This window comes from Oncorhynchus nerka, linkage group LG27 (assembly GCF_034236695.1).
Source record: "Oncorhynchus nerka isolate Pitt River linkage group LG27, Oner_Uvic_2.0, whole genome shotgun sequence".
NCBI lineage: Eukaryota > Metazoa > Chordata > Actinopteri > Salmoniformes > Salmonidae > Oncorhynchus > Oncorhynchus nerka.
The window spans coordinates 24140947-24168048 of record NC_088422.1 but is presented as its reverse complement, the minus strand read 5'-3'; the positions used below and the strand labels follow the sequence as shown (position 1 = coordinate 24168048).

At 41.4% G+C, this 27102-nt stretch overlaps 1 protein-coding gene across 1 annotated transcript; it reads right to left on the bottom strand.

Annotated features, from left to right (window-relative positions):
• Positions 1–31: 31 nt before the first annotated feature.
• Positions 32–27102, bottom strand: prlrb (prolactin receptor b). The gene is made up of 9 exons (XM_029637426.2): positions 26984–27102; positions 25020–25116; positions 20223–20355; positions 19602–19771; positions 18037–18209; positions 17636–17777; positions 1368–1464; positions 1189–1258; positions 32–1013 (listed from the first exon to the last, which is right to left on the bottom strand). The coding sequence occupies exons 2-9, from the start codon at positions 25081–25083 to the stop codon at positions 189–191; spliced, it is 1674 nt and encodes a 557-aa protein (XP_029493286.2). The 5' UTR covers positions 25084–25116; positions 26984–27102; the 3' UTR covers positions 32–188.

The window sequence follows — 27102 nt, the reverse complement described above, 5'->3', positions numbered from 1 at the left end:
GTGAGTGTTTTAATCTCAAGAAATATATTAATCAGAAAATACCATATTTATTGGCTCACTATACAGTACATACAAAAACAATATCCTGAGCAACATGATATAGTCAATTCTCTTGTCAGTGAAAATGTCACAATCCCGAGTATTTAATTTTTTTGCTACATTGGAATGTCATTTCAGACAATTACATTTTATAAAGTGTGTGACATAGTGACAGGCTCCACATAACCATTAGATCTTATATGCACTCCCTCTTTTGCAGGCACTGTCATATTAGGTTTACATGGCTTCTGTTGGAGACATTTCTCTGATTGATTGCCTCCTACCTTACAGGAAATGCAATTGAGGGGGACCGTTTCTCTCTTGAGCAGCACTACATTATCATTCTCCACCACACTCACTTTGCTATAGTCCTCCTGCCTCTTATCCATCTTAGGTACAAGCACCTGTAGGCCTATGCTCTTTGTCCACCTCTGAACCTCCACACAACCAATGGCCTTCGAGGGAGTCACAATATTCTGTGATGACAAATGTTTGTCATCACAGTTTGATTGGCTCTTGACCACTGTTTCCCTGTAGTCTAGATATCTGGCTAAGCTGTCCCAGAGATCTTTATGATGGCTTAAGGATCGATACTTGCTGGAAACAGGCGCTTGCTTTGGCGTTTCAGTAACATTGTTGAATGGCTTCTTCTGAGGATATGGGTGAGATGTAACGTCAGTGGACAGGCTCTTGGTCTTCCTAAAAGTAGATTCAAGCCCCTCAGAATAACCCTGTTCCACCGTCTCTCTGCCTCCAACTTTTACTTCTTTATTATTAGCCTCCATCAAAAGGCTGTGGTCATAGCAACCATGATCTATGGAGTTATTTGTCCTTGTTTGTCCATTCTGAAGATCTGGTGTCACCTGTTCACTATCAAACACCAGCAGATAGTCCACCTGCTGGTCCTTAGTGGCTATGGTGGGAGGAAAGCTCTGGTTGATCAGAGAGCTTAAAATGTCCTCGGACCGCCCACTCTGGAAGAGAGTTGCATAAGATGAACAACACTGGAAGAGGGAAATATTAACATGTAGACCTGCATGTCTAAATTCTCTGAATAATTTTTGTGTGTGTGTTTCTGTGATGTCTGGTGGTTGGGAGAAGAGCAAAATAAGAATTTAGTATAAGATGGACAAGTATATTGCACTTTACCTTCAGGAGTTGTGAATCTAGTCCTGATATCTTTGGACCAGGAACAGGAGGCAGAAGACAATGCTTCACACTGGGACAAAAAAGAAGAAGATAGTTTTTATTGTACTCACAATTTGAATATATTATGAATCGTTTGAAAATAAAACTTTTAAAATATTCTGTTTAAGGAAAATATATACTATTTTCTCTTCATGGCCAGGGTGAAGGTAACAAGCAGGATTATAAAAGCAGAAAAGACGGTGACCACAATCCAGATCGATCGCTCCTTCAGAAAGTCTACAAACACACACATGGGAGAGAACCGCTTCAGAATTAATTTCAAATGCATACTGTATATCAGGGTTGCGTTCAATTCAGATGTAATCGAGAATGCCTCATGAATTCCAATTCAGTTATTGAGTTTTAATTGAAGTAGTAAACAGGATACAGAATGCAATTCAAATTTTAATTAAAAGGAAATAGAATTTAATTCAGTGAAATTCAAATGCCTATTCTATTCTATATAAGGTGCAATCTACACAAATATACATCTTGTACATAAAACATCAAACATGTCATTATATACAATACCAGTCAAAAGTTTGGACACACCTACTCATTCAAGGGTTTTTCTTTATTTTGACTAATTTCTACATTGTAGAATAATAGTGAAGACATCAAAACTATTAAATAATACATATGGAATCATGTAGTAACCAGAGTTCAAGTAATAGACTTGAACTCACAGAGTTCAAGTAATAGACATATCTCAACATCAACTGTTCAGAGGAGACTGCATGAATCAGGCCTTCATGGTCGAATTGCTGCAAAGAAACCACTACTAAAGGACACCAATAATAAGAAGAGACTTGCTTGGGTCAAGAAACACGAACAATGGATATTAGGCCGCTGAAAATCTGTCCTTTGGTCTGATGAGTCCAAATGTGAGATTTTTGGTTCCAACCGCTGTGTCTTTGTGAGCCGCAGAATAGGTGAACAGATGATCTCTGCATGTATGGTTTCCACCGTGAAGCATGGAGGAGGTGTGATGGTGCTTTTCTGGTGACACTGTCAGTGATTTATTTAGAATTTAAGGCACACTTAACCAGCATGGCTACCACAGCATTCGGCAGCGATACGCCATCCCATCTGGTTTGTGCTTAATGGGACTATCATTTGTTTTTCAACAGGACAATGACCCAACATACCTCCAGGCTGTGTAAGGGCTATTTGACCAAGAAGGAGAGTGATGGAGTGCTGCATCAGATGACCTGGTCTCCGCAATCACCCGACCTCAACCCAATTGAGATGGTTTGGGATAAGTTGGACCGCAGAGTGAATGAAAACCAGCCAACAAGTGCTCAGCATATGTGGGAACTCCTTCAAGACTGTTGGAAAAGGATTCCAGGTGAAGCTGGTTGAGAGAATGCCAAGAGTGTGCAAAGCTGTCATCAAGGCAAAGGGTGGCTACTTTGAAGAATATAAAATATATTCCAATTTCTTTAACACTTTTTTGGTTACTACATGACTCCATATGTGTCATTTCATAGTTTTAATGTCTTCACTATTATTCTAAAATGTAGAGAATATTAAAAATAAAAACCCTTGAATGAGTAGGTGTATCCAAACGTTTGACTGGTACTGTATATACATATAAAATATTGTTGAAACATTTTATTTTCAGGACAAACCATTACATTTAATGATTAAGAATAACAAAACCTGTATACAAATATTATATTTAATTAATCACCTAAATCTTGCCAGAATGCATTAGTTTAACCCTCAAGTTTACCATAAAGCCTTCAAAAAGAAGCCAAACCAAAAAAAAGTTGGTGGAAATATAATTGGCTACTCTAAGCACTAAGGTTAAAAGAGTATATAAACATTGTTTCCAGGGAAAAATGATATGGATCTGGAAGTGTGACCTGTCAGATTCAATGAAACTCTCATGTTTAATGATTTTGTGGAGTTTCTTTGAATTGCACTGAATTACATTTTACATCCTGTCACTCAAACTAAAATAAAACATTTGACATCATGTGGGGTGTGGCCAATTAAATTATAATTGAATGGGAGAGGCTTTACGTACACACCTGGTGCTCTAATTGATGAAGTATGTCGCAGAACAAGAGTCGACGAACAGATTTAGTTCGGTCAGTCGTCCTGATGAGCCCTTCCCAGCCTCTAGTTTAAAGATTTGGCTCGAAACTTCAGGGATAATTAAAAACTTGTCTGCCGAAGTTGGGACTTGCAAGCTTGTTCAGAAGTAATTGTAATTTTTTTATTTACACAAATTTAGAGGTTAATGCCATAGTTCTACATTTACTGTGAATATCGCTACAATACATATGCTTTAGCTGTCACCCTGGCCTGATCCTGGCTACACTATCCAGCTACTTCCCTCCTTACTGCGAAAGCGAAGGACGCTGTTGTGTTACCGGCTTGCAGTGCATACTCTGCCCATTGAGCAGTAAACTATATAACGGTGACATCCAGTCTGTTACCAGTACCCAATACCAATACTACAAGTTATTTCTTGTGAAGGCTGTTATCCTTCTCGAAATCAAATCAAATGGGATGGAAAAAAATTGGCCACTTTAACTAACACCGCCGACATGTGATACAGCTTCCCAGTGGGAAGCAACTTCGGCCCAGTGGGAAGCTACTCACGTCGGCAAGTACTAGCCTCTTCGGTCACCCGAAGCAAACAGGCTAGCAACACCCTTGCACTGGTCATTCGCAACGGCTTGTCCTTATGTTAACTAATTGGCATGTCAAGAGGACATCCAGATGGTGACCAATACTACAATTTATTTCTCCCTCACCCATCCAAATGAACGACTTTCTTTTACAGGTTTTAACTAGGGCAATGCTGCTGCCGTTGTTGCCAGCTAGCCAGAATAAACTATACTGAATAAAAATATGAATGCAACATGTAAAGTGTTGATTATACAGCATGATCATTACACAGGTGCACCTTGTGCTGGGGACAATAAAAGGCCACTCTAAAATGTGCAGTTTTGTCACAACACAATGCCACAGATGTCTAAAGTTTTGAGGGAGTGTGCAATTGAGGGAGTGTGCTGACTGCAGGAATATCCACCAGAGCTGTTGCTTCCATAAGCCACCGCCAATGTTGTTTAGAGAATTTGGCAGTACGTCCAACCGGACAAAAAAAAACGCAGCCCACTTGTAAACATGCCCGCCCAGGACCTCCGCATCTGGCTTCTTCACATGCGGGATCGTCTGAGACCAGTTGGGGGAAAAAAATCTGATTGGCTGCGCCTGCCTCCCCAGTGGGTGGACCTATGCCATCCCAGGCCCACCCATGTCCGCAACCCTGCCAAGTCATAAGAAATTCATAGAGCGTCATTTATTTATTTAAATTTACTGATTTCCTAATATGAACTGTAACTCAGTAAAATCTTGAAATTGTTGCATGTTGCGTTTATATTTCTGTTCAGTATATCTTGCTGGGAGGGGCTCATCAGGATGACTGTGTCGTGTCTTTGGCTTCATTAAATTGAAGACTTATTTTATCAAATCAATTCTCTGTAATTATTATTACGTGATTAAACTAATCATGTAAATGTAATTAACTAGGAAGTCAGGGAACCAAGGAAAATCTTCAGATTAAAGTTATAATTTTCCTAATATAACTCTTCAGATATTTTAATATCTGATCAATTAGTCTTCTAATTAATTAATTATTCTTTACCTCACGTTAGTCTCATTCCAAACGTCGTAAATTGTTTGTTATCTGCATGAACCCAGCCTTTACTATGAATCATCCATACACCAATTGTCTTAATCATTTATTTACTAACTAACTAAATAATCACAGAAATGCATAAACAAACAAACAGTAGATATGGTTACAAGGAAATGATAGGGGAGGTTCCCTAGTGGGCTAAGCCGATATGGCGGCTTGGTGGACAACGGGAAGTGGGTGTGGACTGGGAAGGGCGGGAATTACAAGAGTCACTACACAGTTGATAATTATATTGATTGAAATGCTAATCCTTTGCACATGAAAGCTCACTCAGTCGGGAATAATTGCAATCAATACATATTGACACTCAGGGTGTCGTCGTGATCTCTGTTGGAAAGTTCATCCGCCCGTCTCTCTCTGCTCCCATGAAGTCTCTCGTGGTTAGAATGTATACTTCAGAGTCCCATTCAGAAATGTTCTTATAGAATAGATGTTTTGGCGGTCGTTGGTCTTCGCATTCCAGGTCGACATAATTCCTTGCTGAAGACTAGTAATTAGTATTAAAGATTTGCTCTTATTCTGTCGGTATCGATAGTCTCAGAGTTGAACCATTTCCACCCGTGTAGCCAATGCCCCACGTGGTTGGTTAGGAATTCAACAACCATTACACCCTTATCTTATACTGAGGTTTTTGTGGTCTCTACTCAAATCTTCGCCCCCTCTGTGATCGAGGTACACATTGCCTAAAGAGGATTTCTCCAGGTGGGGTTTTTATTCGGAACAGTAGAAAAGGGCTGTACTATGAGCCAGATCATGTCTGTGCTCACGGGGGCGGGCCAATGACTTTGTTAAACTTTGAAGGGAATACAACTCTCTCACATTAATGGTTCAAAATCACATTACATAATTTCACAAATAGTTTCATCTTTACTCATTAATTTGATACAATAATTAGATGCAAACCTCATAACGGAGGCTCCTGTATAAACAGAGTTATGATAATGTGGCTGTATTGTCTTTCAACGAGGTCACAACATGAAACAAAACGGACCGGTCGTAGCTGGCTTCTCCACCGACCGCTTACACATTCTCCAAAACATGGATATTGTTGAGTTCTCAAGTTCTGTGATGTAGAATAAGTTCCTTTGTTCTACTGTGAAACTCTCTCTCTATACTGCCTGGCAATGAGGAGAGAGTCTCCTCTAGGAATTTGCGACCTGAGATAACAGAACCTGGGTGTAGGGGGAAGAGAGAGGGGGATGGTACTCGCTATACCCAAAGAGGGCCACGTCATGACAACTGACTGAACCAAATCCATTCGTCTCCACTTGACTCTCAGCTGCGCAACATACAATTTGGGCACCAGGTGTGCAGGTCAGCTGTAACGGATTACATTTACGTTACTTTCTAAACGAGATCCACACCATACACCTGGGGACCGTGTCAGCGTGCACTGCTCCCGGCCCGCCACAGGAGTCGCTAGTGCGCAATGGGAAAAGGACATCCCGGCCGGGCAAACCCTCCCCGAACCTGGACGACGCTGGGCCATTTGTGCGCCGCCCCATGGGTCTCCCGGTCGCAGCTGGCTGCGACTTGAACACAGAATCTCTAGTGGTACAGATAGCACTGTAATGCAGTGCTTTAGACCACTGCACCACTCGGGAGGCCCACGCATACTCAGGCTGACTGGATCTCGTTCAGGCAAATTACAAATAAGTGCACTCAGGCTATCCGGAAGGCCAAAGTTTGTTACTTTAAGGAGCACTTCTCTCTGTGGGTCTAACCCCAAGAAATTCTGGAAAACAGTTAAAGACCTGGAGAATAAACCCTCCTCCTCACAGCTGCCCATGTCCCTTAATGTTGATGATGTGGTTGTTACTGACAAGGAGCACATGGCTGAGGTCTTTAAATCACCACTTCATTAAGTCAGGAGTCCTATTTGACTCAGCCATGCCCGTCCGACATTTCCTCATCTCCCACCACTTCTAATGCAACTAGCTCTGATGCTCCTCCCTCCCCTTCCCCACTACAAAGTTTCTCCCTGCAGGCAGTCACTGAGTCGAAGGTGATAAAGGACCTCCTTAAACTTGACCACAAAAAACAATATCTGGGTCAGATGGTTTGGATAGTTTCTTCTTTAAGGTTGCAGGCCGTAACATCGCCAAGACTGTATCTCACCTTTTTAACCTTTCTCTCCTCTCTGGGGAAGTTCCCATTGCTTGGAAGGCAGCCATGGTGCGTCCTCTATTTAAAAAGGGAAAGATCATGCTGATCCTAACTGTTATAGGCCTATTTCTATTTTGCCCTGTTAATCAAAAGTGTTGGAAAAACTTGTCAATTATCAACTGACTGGCTTTTTTATGTCTATAGTATTCTCTCTGGTATGCAATCTAGTTTCTGCTCAGGTTATGGATGTGTCACTGCAACCTTAAAGGTCTTAAATGATGTCACCATTACCCTTGATTCTAAGCAATGTTGTGCTGATATTTTTAATGACTTGACCAAAGTTTTTGCTACAGTAAACCTTTCCATTATTTTGGGCCGGCTAAGGAGTATTGCTGTCTCTGATGGGTCTTTGGTCTGGTCTGCTAACTACCTCTATCAAAGTCTCAAAGGGAGTACCCAAAGTCTCTGTCCTAGGCCCCCTACGCACTTCTCAATTTGCATCAACAACATAGTACAGGCAGTAGGAAGCACTCTCATCCATTTATATGCAGATGATAAAGTCTTACTCAGCTGGCCCTCCCTGAATTTTGTGTTAAACACTCTACAACAAAGCTTTCTTAGTGTCCAACAAGCTCTCTGCCCTTAACCGTGTTCTGAACACCTCCATAATAAAGGTCATGTGGTTTGGTAAGAAGAATGCCCCTCTCCCCACCAGTGTGATTACTGCCTCTGAGGGTTTAGAGCTTGAGGTAGTCACCTCATACAAGTACTTGGGAGTATGGCTAGATGGTACACTGTCCTTCTCTCAGCACATAGCAAAGCTGCAGGCTATGGGCCTCCCGTATAGTGCAGCGGTCTAGAGCACTGCATCGCAGTGCTGAAGCATCACTACAGACCCAGGTTCGATCCCAGGCAGCCGGCCACGAACATAAGAGACCCATGAGGCGGCGCACAATTGGCCCAGCGTCGTCCGGTTTAGGGGAGGGTTTGGCCGGCTGGGATGTCCTTGTTAGCTGGGATGTCCTCGTGCTCTTGTGGTGGGCTGGGTGCATGCACGCTGACTTCGGTTGCCAGTTGTGTTTTCTTCCAACACATTGGTGCGGCTGGCTTCCGGGTTAAGGGAGCAGTGTGTCAAGAAGCAGTTCGGCTTTGCAGGGTCGTGTTTCGGAGGACGCATGGCTCCTGACCTTCACCTTTCCAGAGTCCGTACGAGAGTTGCAGCAATTGGAATTAACAAAATTGGGGAGAAAAAGGGGTAAAAAGTACAACATAAAATATACATAAACATAAAAGCTGCAGGCTAAGGTTAAATCTAGACTTGGTTTCCTCTATCGTAATCGCTCCTCTTTCACCCCAGCTGCCGAACTAACCTTGATTCAGATGACCATCCTACCCATGCTAGATTATGGAGATGTAATTTATAGAATCGGCAGGTAAGGGTGCTCTCGAGCGGCTAGATGTTCTTTACTATTTGTCCATCAGATTTGCCACCAAGACTCCTTATAGGACACATCTCTGCACTCTATACTCCTCTGTAAACTGGTCATCTCTGTATACCCGTCGCAAGACCTACTGGTTGATGCTTATTTATAAAACCATCTCAGGCCTCACTCCACCCTATCTGAAATACCTACTTGAGCCCTCATCCTCCACATACAACACCCGTTCTGTTAAAGTTCCCCAAAGCACACACATCACTGGGTCACTCCTCATTTCAGTTCACTGCAGCTAGCGACAAACAAGCTATAAAAAAACCCACACATAAAACACTCAAACTGGACAGTTTTATCTCCGTCTCTTCAATCAAAGACTCAATCATGGACACTTACTGACAGTTGTGGCTTCTTCACGTGATATATTGTAGTGTCTACCTTCTTGCCTTTGTGCTGTTGTCTGTGCCCAATAATGTTTGTACCATGTTTTGTGCTGCTGCCATGTTGTGTTTCTGCCATGTTGTGTTTCTGCCATATTGGTTGTCATGTGGTTTTACTACCATGCTGGGTTGTCATGTGGTGCTGCGATGTTATGTTGTTGTCTTAGGTCTCTCTTTATGTAGTGTTGTGGTGTCTCTCGTCATGATGTGTGTTTTGTCCTATATTTTTAATCCCAGCCTCCGTCCCACAGGAGGCCTTTTTTGGTAGGCCGTCATTGTAAATAAGAATTTGTTCTTAACTGACTTGCCTAGTTAAATAACTTAAATAAAATAAAAGGTGTTTATGTCTGAAGATGCACTCTGCGACGATGTCGTCATTTTATGGTTACGCTAACTAGTAGTTTCTACTGCGAGCTAGCTACTGTGAGCTGTCTAACTCTGTTGTGGTTGTCATATCATTTCAGACATTTAACCCTGTATTTGTATTGGATAATTTCCCCCAGTGCAAGCCCTGCAATTGTATAGGTGTATGCTACATCATTATATTGTATTTCACTGTTTAAAGGTATTCAAGTTCATTGTGTAGTTGTAGCCCTGTACTGAAAATGATGGTGCTATGCTTTATAGTACAGTTGAAGTCAGAAGTTTATATACACCTTAGCCAAATACATTTAAACTAAGTTTTTCACAATTTCTGACATTTAATCATAGTAAAAATTCCCTGTCTTAGGTCAGTTAGGATCACCACTTTATTTTAAGAATGTGAAATGTCAGAATAATAGTAGAGATAATGATATATTTCAGCTATTATTTCTTTCATCACATTCCCAGTGGGCCAGAAGTTTACATACACTCAATTAGTAGTTGGTAGCATGGCCTTTAAATTGTTTAACTTGGGTAAAATGTTTTGGGTAGCCTTCCACAAGCTTCCCACAAAAAGTTGGGTGAATTTTGGCCCATTCCACCTGACAGAGCTGGTGTAACAGAATCAGGTTTGTAGGCCTCCTTGCTCGCACACACTTTTTCACTTCTGCCTACACATTTTCTATGGGATTGAGGTCAGGGATTTGTGATGTCCACTCCAATGCCTTGACTTTGGTGTCCTTAAGCCACAACTTTGGAAGTTTGCTTGGGGTCATTGTCCATTTGGAAGACCCATTTTCGACCATGCTTTAACTTCTAATCTCTTGAGATGTTGCTTCAATATATTCACATAATTTTCCTCCCTCATGATGCCATCTACTTTGTGAAGTGCACCAGTCCCCTCCTGCAGCAAAGCACCCCCACAACAACCCCCACAACATGATGCTGCCACACCCGTGCTTCACGGTTGGGATGGTGTTCGTCGGCTTGTAAGCCTCCCCCTTTTTCCTCAAAACATAATGATGGCCATTATGGCCAAACAGTTATATTTTTGTTAATCAGTCCAGAGGACATTTCCCCAAAAAGTACGATCTTTGTCCCCATGTGCAGTTGCAAACCCTAGCCTGTCTTTTTTATGGCGGTTTTGGGGTGGGGCAAAAAAGTATTTAGTCAAAACTTAAAAAGATGAGAGAGGCCTGTAATTTTCATTATAGGTACACAACTATGACAGACAAAATGACAGACAAAATGAGAAGAAAAAAATCCAGAAAATCACATTGTAGGAGTTTTAATGAATTTATTTGCAAATTATGGTGGAAAATAAGTATTTGGTCACCTACAAACAAGCAAGATTTCTGGCTCTCACAGACCTGTAACTTCTTCTTTAAGAGGCTCCTCTGTCCTCCACTCATTACCTGTATTAATGCCACCTGTTTGAACTTGTTATCAGTATAAAAGACACCTGTCCACAACCTCAAACAGTCACACTCCAAACTCCACTATGGCCAAGACCAAAGAGCTGTCAAAGGACACCAGAAACAAAATTGTAGACCTGCACCAGGCTGGGAAGACTGAATCTGCAATAGGTAAGCAGCTTGGTTTGAAGAAATCAACCGTGGGAGCAATTATTAGGAAATGGAAGACATACAAGACCACTGATAATCTCCCTCGATCTGGGGCTCCACGCAAGATCTCACCCCGTGGGGTCAAAATTATCACAAGAACGGTGAGCAAAAATCCCAGAACCACACGGGGGGACCTAGTGAATGACCTGCAGAGAGCTGGGACCAAAGTAACAAAGCATCAGTAACACACTACGCCGCCAGGGACTCAAATCCTGCAGTGCCAGACGTGTTCCCCTGCTTAAGCCAGTACATGTCCAGGCCCGTCTGAAGTTTGCTAGAGAGCATTTGGATGATCCAGAAGAAGATTGGGAGAATGTCATATGGTCAGATGAAACCAAAATATAACTTTTTGGGAAAAACTAAACTCTTCGTGTTTGGAGGACAAAGAATGCTGAGTTGCATCCAAAGAACACCATACCTACTGTGAAGCATGGGGGTGGAAACATCATGCTTTGGGGCTGTTTTTCTGCAAAGGGACCAGGACGACTGATCCGTGTAAAGGAAAGAATGAATGGGGCCATGTATTGTGAGATTTTGAGTGAAAACCTCCTTCCATCAGCAAGGGCATTGAAGATGAAATGTGGCTGGGTCATTCAGCATGACAATGATCCCAAACACCCCGCCCGGGCAACGAAGGAGTGGCTTTGTAAGAAGCATTTCAAGGTCCTGGAGTGGCCTAGCCAGTCTCCAGATCTCAACCCCATAGCAAATCTTTGGAGGGAGTTGAAAGTCCGTGTTGCCCAGCAACAGCCCCAAAACATCACTGCTCTAGAGGACATCTGCATGGAGGAATGGGTCAAAATACCAGCAACAGTGTGTAAAAACCTTGTGAAGACTTACAGAAAACATTTGACCTCTGTCATTGCCAACAAAGGGTATATAACAAAGTATTGAGATAAACTTTTGTTATTGACCAAATACTTATTTTCCACCATCATTTGCAAATAAATTCATTAAAAGTCCTACAATGTGATTTTCTGGATTTTTCTCTTCATTTTGTCTGTCATAGTATAAGTGTACCTATGATGAAAATTACAGGCCTCTCTCACCTTTTTAAGTGGGAGAACTTGCACAATTGGTGGCTGACTAAATATTTTTTGCCCCACTGTACGTTCATCTCTAGAAGACAGAACGCGTCTCCTTCCTGTGCGGTATGATGGCTGCATGGTCCCATGTTGTTTATACTTGCATACTATTGTTTGTACAGATGAACGCGGTACCTTCAGGCATTTGGAAATTGCTCCCAAGGATGAACCAGAATTGTGGAGGGCTACAATTTGTTTTCTGAGGCTGATTTCTTTTCATTTTCCCACAATGTCAAGCAAAGAGGCACTGAGTTTGAAGGTAGGCCTTGAAATACATCCACAGGTACACCTCCAATTGACTCAAATTATGTCATTTTACCTATCTTAAGCTTCTAAAGCCATGACATAATATTCTGGAATTTTCAGTTACCAGCCCAAAATTGTGAGCAGTAATGTAACTTTTGGATTACACAAACTCAGTAACGTAATCTGATTACTTTTAGATGGCTTTCCCTTTATGCAGCACTTGTCACGCGTGCTCCCTCTCCGGCCTCTAGGTCACCAGGCTGCTCGTTAGGGTGCACACCTGTCACCAGCGTTACACGCATAATGACACACCTGGACTCCATCACCTCCTTTATATGTCACTCCCTTTGGTTTCTTCCCCAGTTGTCATTGTTCCTGTTTCATGTCGGATCCGCTGTTTTGTGTTTCTTGTTTTGTTCATTTATTAATTAAATGTATTCACTCCCTGAACTTGTTCCCAACTTTCAGTGTACATCGTTACAGCACTGAACGAGTGTACTTGCATAATCCCTTAAAAGACCGGCAATAGTACTGTTTGTCCATTTTGAAACGCCGTAGCCAGTATACACCACCTCAAAGTTGTCAGAATTAATCTAAGCTAATTAAAGAAATCTGTTATTAATTCTGATGTTTTTGCCAAGGAAAATATAGTTGAATAATTTTACATCTTAGTAAAATGTTTGGTGCAGTATTTCTCAATGAAATCATTTGCATGAAAACGAGTCGTCTAGCGTTGAACGACAACAAATACTTTATTGAAGAATCCCTACTGTTGACCAATCACCGACGAAGGGGCGTAAGACTTCGGTTTCGAACTTTGGCTTGCCTCCAGAAAAAAATGTAATGTGGCCAAAACGAAAAAAAAAAATCCCGAAATATTGTCATAATATATGGAAGAACAGTTCCAAAATGTTTCAACTGGGAAGCCTGTAAAAGGCACAGGTTATTATCTGGCACAGCCACAGTCATAACATCTGATTTTAAACCTAACCACACTGCTAACCTTAATGCCTAACCATAACTTTAAATTGAGACCACAAAGCAAAAATTATTATAATTTTTTTTTACAATATACCCAATATTTTGACTTTGCAGCTGGCCCATCTAGTGGAAATCGCTCAGTTCTGCCTCAAAGACAAGACTCATCCCAATAACATCAACCTACCTGCTAAAGAGGCCTTAGAAGAAGACAAACAAATTATATTAGCAATTGAACGACATCTATTGTAGGATAAATTCATGTTGAAGTTTACATAGATGGCCATAAATTGATGTTATATTTTTCTTTATGGGTTGGTTATGTAGGCTTCTTCTCACCCATTGCTTTCTACTACAGATAATGATATGATTTTAACAAGGCTAATCTGAAAACAAGACTCCCTAAATTTTATCAGCATATCGATTGCGCAACCAGGGCTGGAAAAACCTTGGATCATTGCTATTCCAACTTCCGCAACGCATATAAGGCCCTGCCCCGCCCTCCTTTCGGAAAAGCTGACCACGACTCCATTTTGTTGATCCCTGCCTACAGACAGAAACTAAAACAAGAAGCTCCCGCGCTGAGGTCTGTTCAACGCTGGTCCGACCAATCTGATTCCACACTCCAAGACTGCTTCCATCACGTGGACTGGGATATGTTCCGTATTGCGTCAGACGACAACATTGACGAATACGCTGATTCGGTGTGCGAGTTCATTAGAACGTGCATTGAAGATGTCGTTCCCATAGCAACGATTGAAACATTCCCAAACCAGAAACCGTGGATTGATGGCAGCATGTGGCAGGGTCTACAGTCAATCACGGATTACAAAAAGAAAACCAGCACTGTCACGGACCAGGATGTCTTGCTCCCAGGCAGACTAAATAACTTTTTTGCCCGCTTTGAGGACAATACAGTGCCACTGACACTGCCCGCAACTAAAACATGCGGACTCTCCTTCACTGCAGCCGAGGTGAGGAAAACATTTAAACGTGTCAACCCTCGCAAGGCTGCAGGCCCAGACGGCATCCCCAGCCGCGCCCTCAGAGCATGCGCAGACCAGCTGGCTGGTGTGTTTACGGACATATTCAATCAATCCCTATCCCAGTCTGTTGTTCCCACATGCTTCAAGAGGGCCACCATTGTTCCTGTTCCCAAAAAAACTAAGGTAACTGAGCTAAACGACTACCGCCCCGTAGCACTCACTTCCGTCATCATGAAGTGCTTTGAGAGACTAGTCAAGGACCATATCACCTCCACCCTACCTGACACCCTAGACCCACTCCAATTTGCTTACCGCCCAAATAGGTCCACAGACGATGCAATCTCAACCACACTGCACACTGCCCTAACCCATCTGGACAAGAGGAATACCTGTGTGAGAATGCTGTTCATCGACTACAGCTCGGCATTCAACACCATAGTACCCTCCAAGCTCGTCATCAAGCTCGAGACCCTGGGTCTCGACCCCGCCCTGTGCAACTGGGTACTGGACTTCCTGACGGACCGCCCCCAGGTGGTGAGGGTAGGCAACAACATCTCCACCCCGCTGATCCTTAACACTGGGGCCCCACAAGGGTGCGTTCTGAGCCCTCTCCTGTACTACCTGTTCACCCACGACTGCGTGGCCACGCACGCCTCCAACTCAATCATCAAGTTTGCGGACGACACAACAGTGGTAGGCTTGATTACCAACAACGACGAGACGGCCTACAGGGAGGAGGTGAGGGCCCTCGGAGTGTGGTGTCAGGAAAATAACCTCACACTCAACGTCAACAAAACTAAGGAGATGATTGTGGACTTCAGGAAACAGCAGAGGAAACTCCCCCCTATCCACATCGATGGAACAGTAGTGGAGAGGGTAGTAAGTTTTAAGTTCCTCGGCGTACACATCACAGACAAACTGAATTGGTCCACCCACACAGACAGCATCGTGAAGAAGGCCTCAGGAGGCTGAAGAAATTTGGCTTGTCACCAAAAGCACTCACAAACTTCTACAGATGCACAATCGAGAGCATCCTGTCGGGCTGTATCACCGCCTGGTACGGCAACTGCTCCGCGCACAACCGTAAGGCTCTCCAGAGGGTAGTGAGGTCTGCACAACGCATCACCGGGGGCAAACTACCTGCCCTCCAGGACACCTACACCACCCGATGTCACAGGAAGGCCATAAAGATCATCAAGGACAACAACCACACGAGCCACTGCCTGTTCACCCCGCTATCATCCAGAAGGCGAGGTCAGTACAGGTGCATCAAAGCTGGGACCGAGAGACTGAAAAACAGCTTCTATCTCAAGGCCATCAGACTGTTAAACAGCCACCACTAACATTGAGTGGCTGCTGCCAACACACTGACTCAACTCCAGCCACTTTAATAATGGGAATTGATGGGAAATTATGTAAAATATATCACTAGCCACTTTAAACAATGCTACCTAATATAATGTTTACATACCCTACATTATTCATCTCATATGTATACGTATATACTGTACTCTATATCATCTACTGCATCCTTATGTAATACATGTATCACTAGCCACTTTAACTATGCCACTTTGTTTACATACTCATCTCATATGTATATACTGCACTCAATACCATCTACTGTATCTTGCCTATGCTGCTCTGTACCATCACTCATTCATATATCCTTATGTACATATTCTTTATCCCCTTACACTTTTGTCTATAAGGTAGTAGTTTTGGAATTGTTAGCTAGATTACTTGTTGGTTATTACTGCATTGTCGGAACTAGAAGCACAAGCATTTCGCTACACTCGCACTAACATCTGCTAACCATGTGTATGTGACAAATAAAATTTGATTTGATTCGATTTGATTTAAATTATATCTTTACATTAAAAACCAAAGTCTGTCAGATTTCCAGTCATTCCAATTAATTTAATACCCCTTTACCTTCAAGAATAGGACATGGAAATATGGAAGTACAGATGAACCAAATTGTTTTACCTAAGCATAACCCCAAAACTAAGGACTAATTAGCCTACTCTGTTGTTTATGATTTTGTTGTCATCGAGGACTGATTTGGCTCATTGATTCGAGTTGAAAAAGGAATGCTGCTCTAAAAATGGCATGCTTTGAACACTACCGAAAAGTGCCATTTGCATGTGAAAAATGTATGCCATATGCTGCATTTGCTATAGGCCTATTGTTTACCTTTTTGTTGGTGACACTTTGATATCTCGATAATTTGCAGCTGTTTAAGTCTATCAAAAGTGTACCAGGTTGAGCATGTGTCTGTTAGGCCTATGGACATTTTATTTTTGAATCAGCACAAATTAGATTGAGCAATAAAAGCCCCACTTGTGGTGTTCTTAAATTAAACTTGTTTATGACAGTATGGAGCACAATACCACGGGGCAGTTTAAAAGGGAGGAATTCAAACTTTTATTTGATAGGCTGGGTGGGATCCGCACTATCACTGCAGCTGTTGCAAACAAACATAACGAAACGGAGAGGGACCTACCTGAATTTGTCCAATAGAAAGTCTTGTTTTGCTTAAACGGTAAACGGTTTCCGTAATGAATAAACCCCTAGTCACAAAAACAATGATTGATAGACAGTTTAAACTTCTTCAATTCAACCATTATTGGTTTAAAATACACATATACGTACATTTGTGAACAGCCATCCACAGCAATCAGTCGCCGTAAAGAACAAATTGACAAATGAGAGCAGCAGTGTGATTCACACCAATGCCCTATGTAGCCTAGATATGAATAAATGCTATCCATGTCTCCTATATGCTACACGACTGCTACACCATTGGAAGACATAGCTTGGACGTTAGCCTATTCCTGCTCTTTTCTGCTCTTTTCTCGCAATCCATCAAACAAATTTGGTGTGTCATCATAGTAGTCTCTGACTTGTGGTCAGACTCGTTCAGACAGAACAAACTTAAACTTGCGCCTTTTTTCAATGATGATTTGAATGTCATTGGGAAAATAGAAAGGGGTCACATATTATTTTTGCAAACATCCTTTCTGAAATGTAAAGTAATCCTAGAAGTAATCATGTCGTTTTTCAAAAGTATCTGCAATCTAAATACAATATTTTTGCTGGTAACGTAACGGGTTACAGTTCAAATGTGATCCGTAACTCCCCTACCCTGCAGACGTGTCCGTATAGCCTCTCCCAAGAGTCAGGTCCAAAATTCTGAATTGAGCACAACCCTGCTGTATATCAACACTAAGTATTGTATGTCCAAGTATGTTCACTATGCACTTTCTGCTTATCTGAAATTATCTTACTGGTGGACACTTAACCTTGATCCCATCTGTACATCAACCACCTTGGATGCCACAAAGTGGTACAGTAAAGACCAAGATAGAATAGAACCATTGAGCTCTGCAACTTATTGAGGGAAATAAAATAATCATAAAAGATCTTACAATCAGGGACCTCTGTGTGTGTAGTGGTGCTCCACTCGCTCCAGAGGCTATGGTCTAGTTTACAGCGAAGCTGGACCATGTAGACCTCTCCTGGATGCAGACTGTAGATGATCAACTGGGTCTGCTTCCCTGAGGCATACTCCTATAAAGACAAATACAAGGAAACTAAGAAGAGCCTGGACCTGACCAACTGTTTATATATAACATCAACTAAATGGAAACTAAACAGTTAATAAATAAGGCAACGTTTACATTTCTTAAACTCTAACTTCATACACATCCCTACATATTGACCCTCACTGAGTAAACTGCAATGAGAGTCAAATAAATAACAGGGAATTTATCAAATCTCTTTTTGCCTTGACTGTCTACTCTATAGAGTAACCCATCCACACACACACCTCCCACTCGCTCTCCTTCTTATTCTGTCGTTTCACCCGTAGTTGGTAGGTGAGAGTGATCCAGCCAGAGCGTGTGTCGGCCTCGTGAGGGGGCTCCCATTTCACCAGGAGGTGTGGACTCTCCTCAGTCTCCACCACAGACACTGTCACATTCTCTGGGGCATTGGGCTGGACTGCATGAAGCACAGATAGAACACAATTAATTTCTGTAGGGCTCCAATAGGCTTGATCCATATTCATTAAGTTCTATGTCAGGGATGGGCAACTGAAGGCCCACCCCGCCTTTTGTAGACTCGCGGATTGTGGAGACCTCAGTCGAGCTCAACTTACTGTTGAGTGTTAGAATAGTAGAATACACAAGGTGCAATTTCGAAATGTGGTTGTGCATCAGCAGCTTTTCTCTTGTTATGTCAGTCACTGACAGTCGCTCAATTGACCCATGTCAGCTAAATTGTATTAGATTGGTAAATTAGTCTAGCCAGCTATCTAAACGTGTAGTAACCATGGCCGAATTACCAACCGTGGGGCCCCCCATTGATTTCATTCACCATTATCACGCAGATATCATATAAAAAACTGCAAACATTTCTATTCAACAAATGGCAAAATATGTAGAATTGCAGGAAATTAGTTGTAAAACCGCACATTTTCCACTCTGCCCCATGGCAATATGAGTAGAATTGCACGAGTTATCAAATTACGAAATCTTCTCTCTGTCCCATGGCAAAATATGTAGAATTGCAGAGAACTTCCTTCAAAACCGTAAAATGTTCTCTACGCCCCATGGCAAGATGTGTAGAATTACAGGAAATGAACTCTAAAACGTTCCCTCCGCTGTCAAGAGGGGTGGCGCTAAAATGTTTTGCTCGCAAGGTGAGGGCAATTTCCAAAAGGCTATACTGACTGCATACAGTATGTGGGTATGGATGTGGGTACACAAACCCGCAAGTCCCTGCAGCCCCTCATGATGAGTTCAGATGTTTTGCCCATCCCTGCTCTATATAGACATAAGAATGGATGTTTGCTCAAACATATGCAAATCACATCAGGTTTTATAAATGTAAAATCTAAACATAGTAATATTTTGTTTTCCTGTTTTTCAATGATTTGTTTGTTTTTTGGTCATAATGAAGTAGATCCAGCCACATGTCAATAAAGTATCAGATCAATAACCCAATTTGTTTTCTTTACATTTATCCAATGCCAAAACAAACAACAAGTAAGCCAGAGCCTACACAGTCGGGTCGAGAGCATGTAATCACATACTACAAGATATGAAACATGATCCAAGTTATGCACAGGACCCAAACCAGTTCATCCTCATTCTAGTCCAGTAAGTTCAAGTGGTTCCTGTGTCCAAACCAGTCAGTGAGTATTTTTCTATTCTCGCAAGTTGATCTCAGGGATACTGCTTTACAGTAAATTGACATATGGTGACTGATGAATATTCTACTGTAGGTTTGTGCTCTGCAAGCTCTGCTACCTAAAGTGTAAACTAATTAAAAAACAAATGTTAATGCATGAATGATGGGTTGATTATTTCTAACATCAGCAGAGCAGCTTACCAATATACATAACATCGACCTCCAGCGGGTCAGAGACAGTGCTGCCCAGAGAGTTGATGGCCACCACTGTGATGTTGTAGTTGACCCATATAGAGGTGTGGCTCTTGTTGAAGAAGCACGAGTTGCTCCCTGCAGCTTGGTAATCTGGACACTCGTACATTCCATAGGAGCTGCACAAAGACAAACAAGATCTTTTCTGACATTCATAGGGGTGAATGCTGGTGATGTGTGCTGGTGCGGGCATCACAGTAAACTTGCATTACATCAATGTAGATAAATACAACACGTGAACACTCAAGTCTGTTTTGCAATGCAGGGCTGATTGGCTGCTCTGGGGATATTGATAAGTCAGAGGTAACTCACCAACAAAGTTGTGTAATCAGTTGATTGATCTTGCACATGATTAGTATGGAGACTGAGCTAGTACTTTTCTACAGTCAGTGGATTTCAATGGTGTTCAGTGCTGACACAGGACAACTTCAGTACACATATCAATAATGTTGAAGCTGGGTAACTAGAACTACCACCATATAATCATAATAAGAGTGGTCTTGACTCTAGACCTACAAATCAACAGTGGACACAACAAAAATATAAATTATTAAAATGAGTGCTACGAACTCTTCTTTCTGGTAATAGAGGTGGTGGGTTGTGGGTAGTCCTCCATCAAAACCAGGGTCCCACCGGCATGTAAAGGTCTCCTTCTCAGGGGATCTACAGTTGATGAGCACAGGTTTCCCTGGGGGAGAGATACCTGGGTGCACACACATGCCACAGCTGGACATTAGCTCATGACAATCTACCTGCACATAACATGTTGTGGAACATCTATATTTATATTCCCGAAAAATTTACAAAGACTCCAGCCACCCGAGACATGGACTGTTCTCCGTGCTCCTGTCCAGCAGGCGGTATATCAAGGATCAGACCAACAGACTTCTAAACAGCTTCTATCCCCCTGGCCATAAGACTGTTAAATGGTTAACAACTACCACTAAAATTATTTTTGATTAGATGTATTACTACCACTACAATACTGTTAACTGATTATTGATTGCAATTACCATTAGTTTCAATCTATTTATCCTGCTACTAGTGACTATTACTCCTGTTCACATTTAATATTGCCATTAGTATATTACCATAAGTATTTATATATTCCTGCTACGAGTCACTTTTTTAGCCCTGTTAAAATGTACACTGAGTGTACAAAACATTAAGAATACTGGCTCTTTCCATGAAATAGACTGACCAGTTGAAGGCAATGAGTCCTTATTGATGTCACTGGTTAAATCCACTTCAATCAGTGTAGACGAAGGTGAGGAGATGGCTTAAAAATCCTTCTTTAACCTTTGAGACAATTGAGACATGGATTGTGTATGTGTGCCATTCAGAGGGTGACTGGGCAAAACAAAAGATTTGTGCCTTTGAACGGGGTATGGTAGTAGGTGCAAGAACTGCAACACTGCTGGGTTTTTCACGCTCAACAGTTTCCCATGTGTATCAAGAATGGTCCACCACCCAAAAGACATCCAGACAACTGTGGGAAGCATTGGAAACATGGACCAGCATCCCTGTGGAATGCTTTCGACACCTTGTAGAGTCCATGCCCTGACAAACTGATGCTGTTCTGAGGGCAAAAGGGGTGAAACTCAATATTAGGAAGGTGTTCCTAATGTTTGGTATACTCAGAGTATATTTGCCTATCATGCCTACACTGACACTCTTGGACACACACACACCAACCCACTACTTATGCTTTTTAATGTTTTCTTAAATTGAACCTTTATTTAACTAGGCAAGTCAGCTAATTAAGAACAAATTCTTATTTACAATGACAGCCTACCCCAGCCAAACCCAGACAATGCTGGACCAATTGTGCGCCGCCCTATGGGACTCCCAACCACGGCCGGATGTGATGGAACCTGTATTCGAACCAGGGACTGCAGTGACACACTGAGATGCAGTGCTCTTAGCCCACTGCACCACTCGGGCACAATAATGTTTACAATTATTACTTGGAGTGAAAACCTACAGGAGGGTAGCTCTCCAGGAATAGGGTTGGAGAGCCCTGCTCTAAAGATGGTGAATCATCTTTAGAGCAGTGGGAAGAAAGCCTCAATCTGCTCCACGCTGATTTTTTCAGTGGGTAAAAAAAGGCTAATCATTTGGCCAGGTAAACATGTATTTGAACACGCATTTCAAGATCTGACATAATGGCAGCCTTTTGGGATTTACACATTTTGAACAAAGAGCGATTTGGGAGCCAAATGAGCCGGCTCAAAGACTCGGAATGCCCATCACTACAGAGCAGGCCCAACTGTCGAGAGGAGGGGTAACGGGGAAATCATTCAAAAAATGACATGCCCTCCTAAATCTGGTTCTGTTTGTGATATTAAGATTCTAACAATGACAGTGTGTTTATATAGACTTATTTACTGTATTAATCTTTCAAAATGGCAGAGTAATTAAACATTTACATTTGTATTGAGTCATTAGGATGCCCCCTGTCTTTCTAGTGTTAATATACACAATCACAAAGAAGGACAATCATTTTAATTTAGGAAGGTAATAAAAAACATGATAGGTCTACAAGACAATTTATTTCAAAATAGCATGTTTTGAGTTTTAATTACCTGTGCTTAGTAACCAGGCCATATCAATAATGAAATCAACTTGTTAGTTTAGCAGACATCACAGGCCCTGCCCTACCACAGTCAACACACATATTCCATTGTACACTTACTGTAAAAGATAACAGAAGAATATTAAAGGATATTTTTCCAAAATGACTATTGCTGATTGTCGACAGTAGCCTACATACATGAGGAACATGCATAGAGACAGTAATTCTAGGAAAAAGTAATATATTGAAACAGAGACCATGTGCGCAATTTGTAGAGTTGTTTGGCAAAAATAGGTTCATTAGAAACCTTGGAATCTGCTCTTTCTGATAGGGTATAGCAATTAAAACATCTGGCCTGCATGGACCTCTGTAGTAGGATGATATGGAACAAGTGCTATTTGGTATGCTCTATTCCCTTCTTTGTCAATGCACGCTGGGCATCAGTCTCTTCATTCTCTATTTGACAATTAATAATGTCACCCATCAGACTATTGTCAATTTAATCTTGTCTTTAGGCCACATCTATTATTATTATTATTATTATATATGTGTGAAATAAGTTTCAATATAGTTTAGGTGTACTTTGGATGGGCCAGCTGGGCAGGCAACTGTCTTACAGTCAGAAAATACACTCGACCGAAGCTTGAGAGGAATGAGAGATGCAGTAGAGCAAGGATGGGCAAACACCAGTCTCAACGTCAACAGTGAAGAGGCGACTCCGGGATGCTGGCCTTCTAGGCAGAGTTGCAAAGAAAAAGCCATATCTCAGACTGGCCAATAAAAATAAAAGATTGAGATGGGCAAAAGAACACAGACACTGGACAGAGGAACGCTGCCTAGAAGCCCAGCATCATGGAGTCGCCTCTTCAATGTTGACGTTGAGACTGGTGTTTTGCGGGTACCATTTAATGAAGCTGCCAGTTGAGGACTTGTGAGGTGTCTGTTTCTCAAATTAAACACTAGTGTACTTGTCCTCTTGCTCAGTTGTGCACCGGGACCTCCCACTCTCTATTCTGGTTAGAGACAGTTTGCAATGTTCTGTGAAGGGAGTAGTACACAGCGTTGTACGAGATCTTCAGTTTCTTGGCAATTTCTTGCATGGAATAGCCTTCATTATTCAGAACAAGAATAGACGGACGAGTTTCAGAAGAAAGACTCTTTGTTTCTGGCCATTTTGAGCCTGTAATCGACCCCACAAATGCTGATGCTCCAGATACAATACTAGTCTAAAAAAGGCCAGTTTTATTGCTTCTTTAAATCAGGACAACCGTTTTCAGCTGTGCTAACATAATTACAAAAGGAATTTCTAATGATCAATTAGCCTTTTAAAATTATAAACTTAGATTAGCTAACACAACTTGCCATTGGAACACAGGAGTGATGGTTGCTGATAATGGGCCTCTGTAGATATTTCATTAAAAAAACAGCTGTTTCCAGCTACAAAAGTCATTTACAACATTAACAATGTCTACACTGTATTTCTGATCAATTTGATGTTATTTTATTGGACAAAAGAAATGGCTTTTCTTTCAAAAACAAGGACATTTCTAAGTGACCCCAAACATTTGAATGGTAGTATATAGACACACCATATACACTGAGTGTACAAAACATTAGGAACACCTGCTCTTTCCATGATATAGACTGACCAGGTAAATCCAGGTGAAGCTATGATCCCTTATTGATGTAAAAAAAAAATCCACTTCAAATCAGTGTTGATGAAGGGAAGGAGACAGGTTAAATGATGATTTTTAAGACAATGTTTTGACAATTGAGACATGGATTGCGTATATGTGCCATTCAGAAGGTGAATGGGCAAGACAAAATATTTAAGTGCCTTTGAATGGGTTTTGGTATTAGGAGCCAGGCGCACCGGTTTGAGTGTGTCAAGAACTGCAATGCTGCTGGGTTTTTCATGCTCAACGGTTTCCCTAGTGTATCAAAAAATGGTCCACCACCCAAAGAACATCTAGCTAAAGGCAGGCCAGTAGTCGAAAACTGGTCATTGATGAAAGAGGACAAAGGAGACTGACACAAATTGTGAAGAGCAACAGACAGGCTACAGTTAGTCAATTGACAGTCCAGTATAACATTGGTGCCGAAAGACCCATAAAAGAATGCACAACTCATCGTAGCTTGACACAAATGGGGTACGGCTGCCAATAACCTTACAGAGTACCACATCTTTCAGCAAAAAACAAGAAACTGTGGTTGCAGTAGGCAAAAGAAACGAAAACATGAGGCACTGGAGAATTGGAAACACATTGCCTGGTTTCTGCAATTTCACTCTGATGGGAGGACTAGGGTATGGAGAAAACCACATGAGTACATGCATCCTCATGGCAGCAGTGTATCCATCTGTAAATTCATTTCAGCACGATAATGGCCCATGCCACAAGGCTATGATTGTCCAGTAATGGTTCCACGAACATGACAGTGAATTCAGCTTCCTGCAGTGACCTGCCCAGTCACCAGATCTCAATCCAATTGAGCATCTGTGGGATGAGATGGAGCAAGCAATTCGGAGTAGAGATCCACTACCAGCCAATTTGACACAACCGTGGGGAAGCATTGGAGTCAACATGGGCAAGCATCCCTGTGGAATGCGGAGTTCAAAAGGGGGTACAACTCAACAGTAGAAAGATGTTCCTAATGTTTTGTACACTCAGTGTACAATGCCAACTTAGATTAATACAATATGATCCCAATAAAAAAAACTGAATTCCCAAGACTAATATGTTGTTTGTTTGCGATGCAGCAACAGTTACATCCATGCCTTTATTATAACTTACCAATGCAGTCCAAGACTTCCGAAAGCAGCAACAACACCAACGCCCCTCCAACTTCTCCCCACATCTTGCCCCTAACCTCAGACAGTGATGGTGGGCCCTGGAAAGGGATGTGGCATCACATGGCTTAAGTTAAAGCTACAAAGGTCTTGTTTTTACTTGATTAAAAAAAAACATAAAAGGGTAAACAATGGCAAATGTGCATAAAGATGGCAGAATTCAGATGGGACGTCATTGTTTTAGCACTATCCACTGAGTTTTTAAACTATGCCCCACGATATGGTTCAATGTACGTTTGCCAATACATCAGCACAGTCTACTTTTTCGGTTTTTCATATTACCAGCATCTTGAAGCTAAAATTGGGATCATGTATCATGCTAATGACCATACAAAAAACAGTAAAGGAGAGCAATGTACAATACGGCGAACTTAGCAAATCCATAAATAAATCATAAATATCGCCTTTTAAATACACCATTGGCCCCCAAATTAAATGTAACAGAGGAGAAAATACATAATGATTAGACATCAAAGGAATTAGACATCTAACTCATTCACAGCAACATCAATGAAATGCCATTAACCACAAAGTTAAGAAATCCCCCAGTCTTGACATTTTACAAGTCAACACAAGAGAGTGGATCAAAGATGAGACATCTGGTAATGGACTTTGAGACGGTTTTCAGTTTAAAGCACTGTGAGCGGTAGGGTCCTGTCACTAGGGCCCTTGACTAAGTGATTATTTTCAGAAGGAAGATAATAGACACACTGCACTGACCCAGAAAGGGGTGTTGAAAGTAGCATAGCTGGTATAGCTTTCTAAATCCTACACATTTATTTAGTAAACTCTCTCACAATGCATACACACACACTATGTTTCTCTGCATTAAATATTAGAGATGCACTTGAGTAAAATTTGTGGTAGTATGTGAAAAGTTGGACACAAACTTTGCAACCATATTCTTCAGGGCTATATTTCTCCTTTATGTGATCTAAGGAATTTCGCTACTAGAACAAGAGAGTGCAAAGTCAAATGAAAGAGGAGGTTAAAGAGATCACTAATCACAATCAAGGAGGGATAAGATGAGCATTTAGAATGAGGGAGGTTATTCTTGCACAATTTGGGATCATTTGGCCTAATTTCAAAACACACTTCTGGCAGTTATGATTAATAACAGCTTAATTTACTTACTGAAACATATTTAGTGTTTAGTACTTTTACCCTGTGTTACCCTGTTGGTAAGTCCATTTTTCTGAGTCTCTGCCCTGATATAAACAACTGAAAGACGAAAGACTAACAACCCAAAACAGTCGATAGAAAAGAGATGTGCCTAAGAATGTTATTGCTGCACCCGTGACCCATCACCACAAACAGTGGCTATGACATTGTGGGCCATTCAAAATCAAAATAAATACAGGTAATACGGGTCAATACAGGTCTGACTAACCCAGATAATTCACAAGGTTATGTGATGGTAGTTTCTCAGGGCAACGCTTAGGTGGGTTGTGGAGAGCTTGTGTATGACCTCATAGAAAGTTACTGAATTTGCTTTTGGTGTTGTTCAATATAAAATATGGTTGTGAGAAAACATTTGATATTAATAATAAACATTTACATTTAGACATTGTTTTTAAATTTATGTTATCTTAACAAAAATAAAATGATGTATCCAAGTGTAAATGTTTATTAGTAAAATTGTGAATTTGGCATACTAGTTATTTATATGGCTATTTCAGGCCAAGTTCCCATTGTTCACCAGCCCAAAGACTAACTACTGTAGCCAACATAACCCAAATCGTCATATCACATTACTTTAGTCTATAAAGGTAAGTCAATAAAATGTCATTTACATGAAGTATGTAATACACGCAATATTTTTTAACTTACATAATGTTGTATTTGAAAAAACATGTACATTTGAGTAAAAAAGTCAAATGAGTTACATTGAAAAAGTACAGTACTCACCTAGGTAAAGCACGAATCCACTGGACTCGTGGTTAAAGTGCTGACACAAGAGGTGGGTTCTTGAATTGCATGAATTTTTCTTATCTCAACAAATATCACATCTTATTTTGTAGCCTACA

Bases quoted from the DNA above. Each gene is read 5' to 3' on its own strand.
- prlrb (XM_029637426.2), bottom strand. From the start codon at position 25,083: ATGTGGGGAGAAGTTGGAGGGGCGTTGGTGTTGTTGCTGCTTTCGGAA. The intron at 18,210-19,601 runs GTAAGCTGCTCT...TGCTTCATGCAG, and splicing joins GGTCGATGTTATGTATATTG to TCCAGCCCAATGCCCCAGAG. The intron at 1,014-1,188 runs GTAAAGTGCAAT...ACTCTCTTCCAG, and splicing joins TAGATTCACAACTCCTGAAG to AGTGGGCGGTCCGAGGACAT.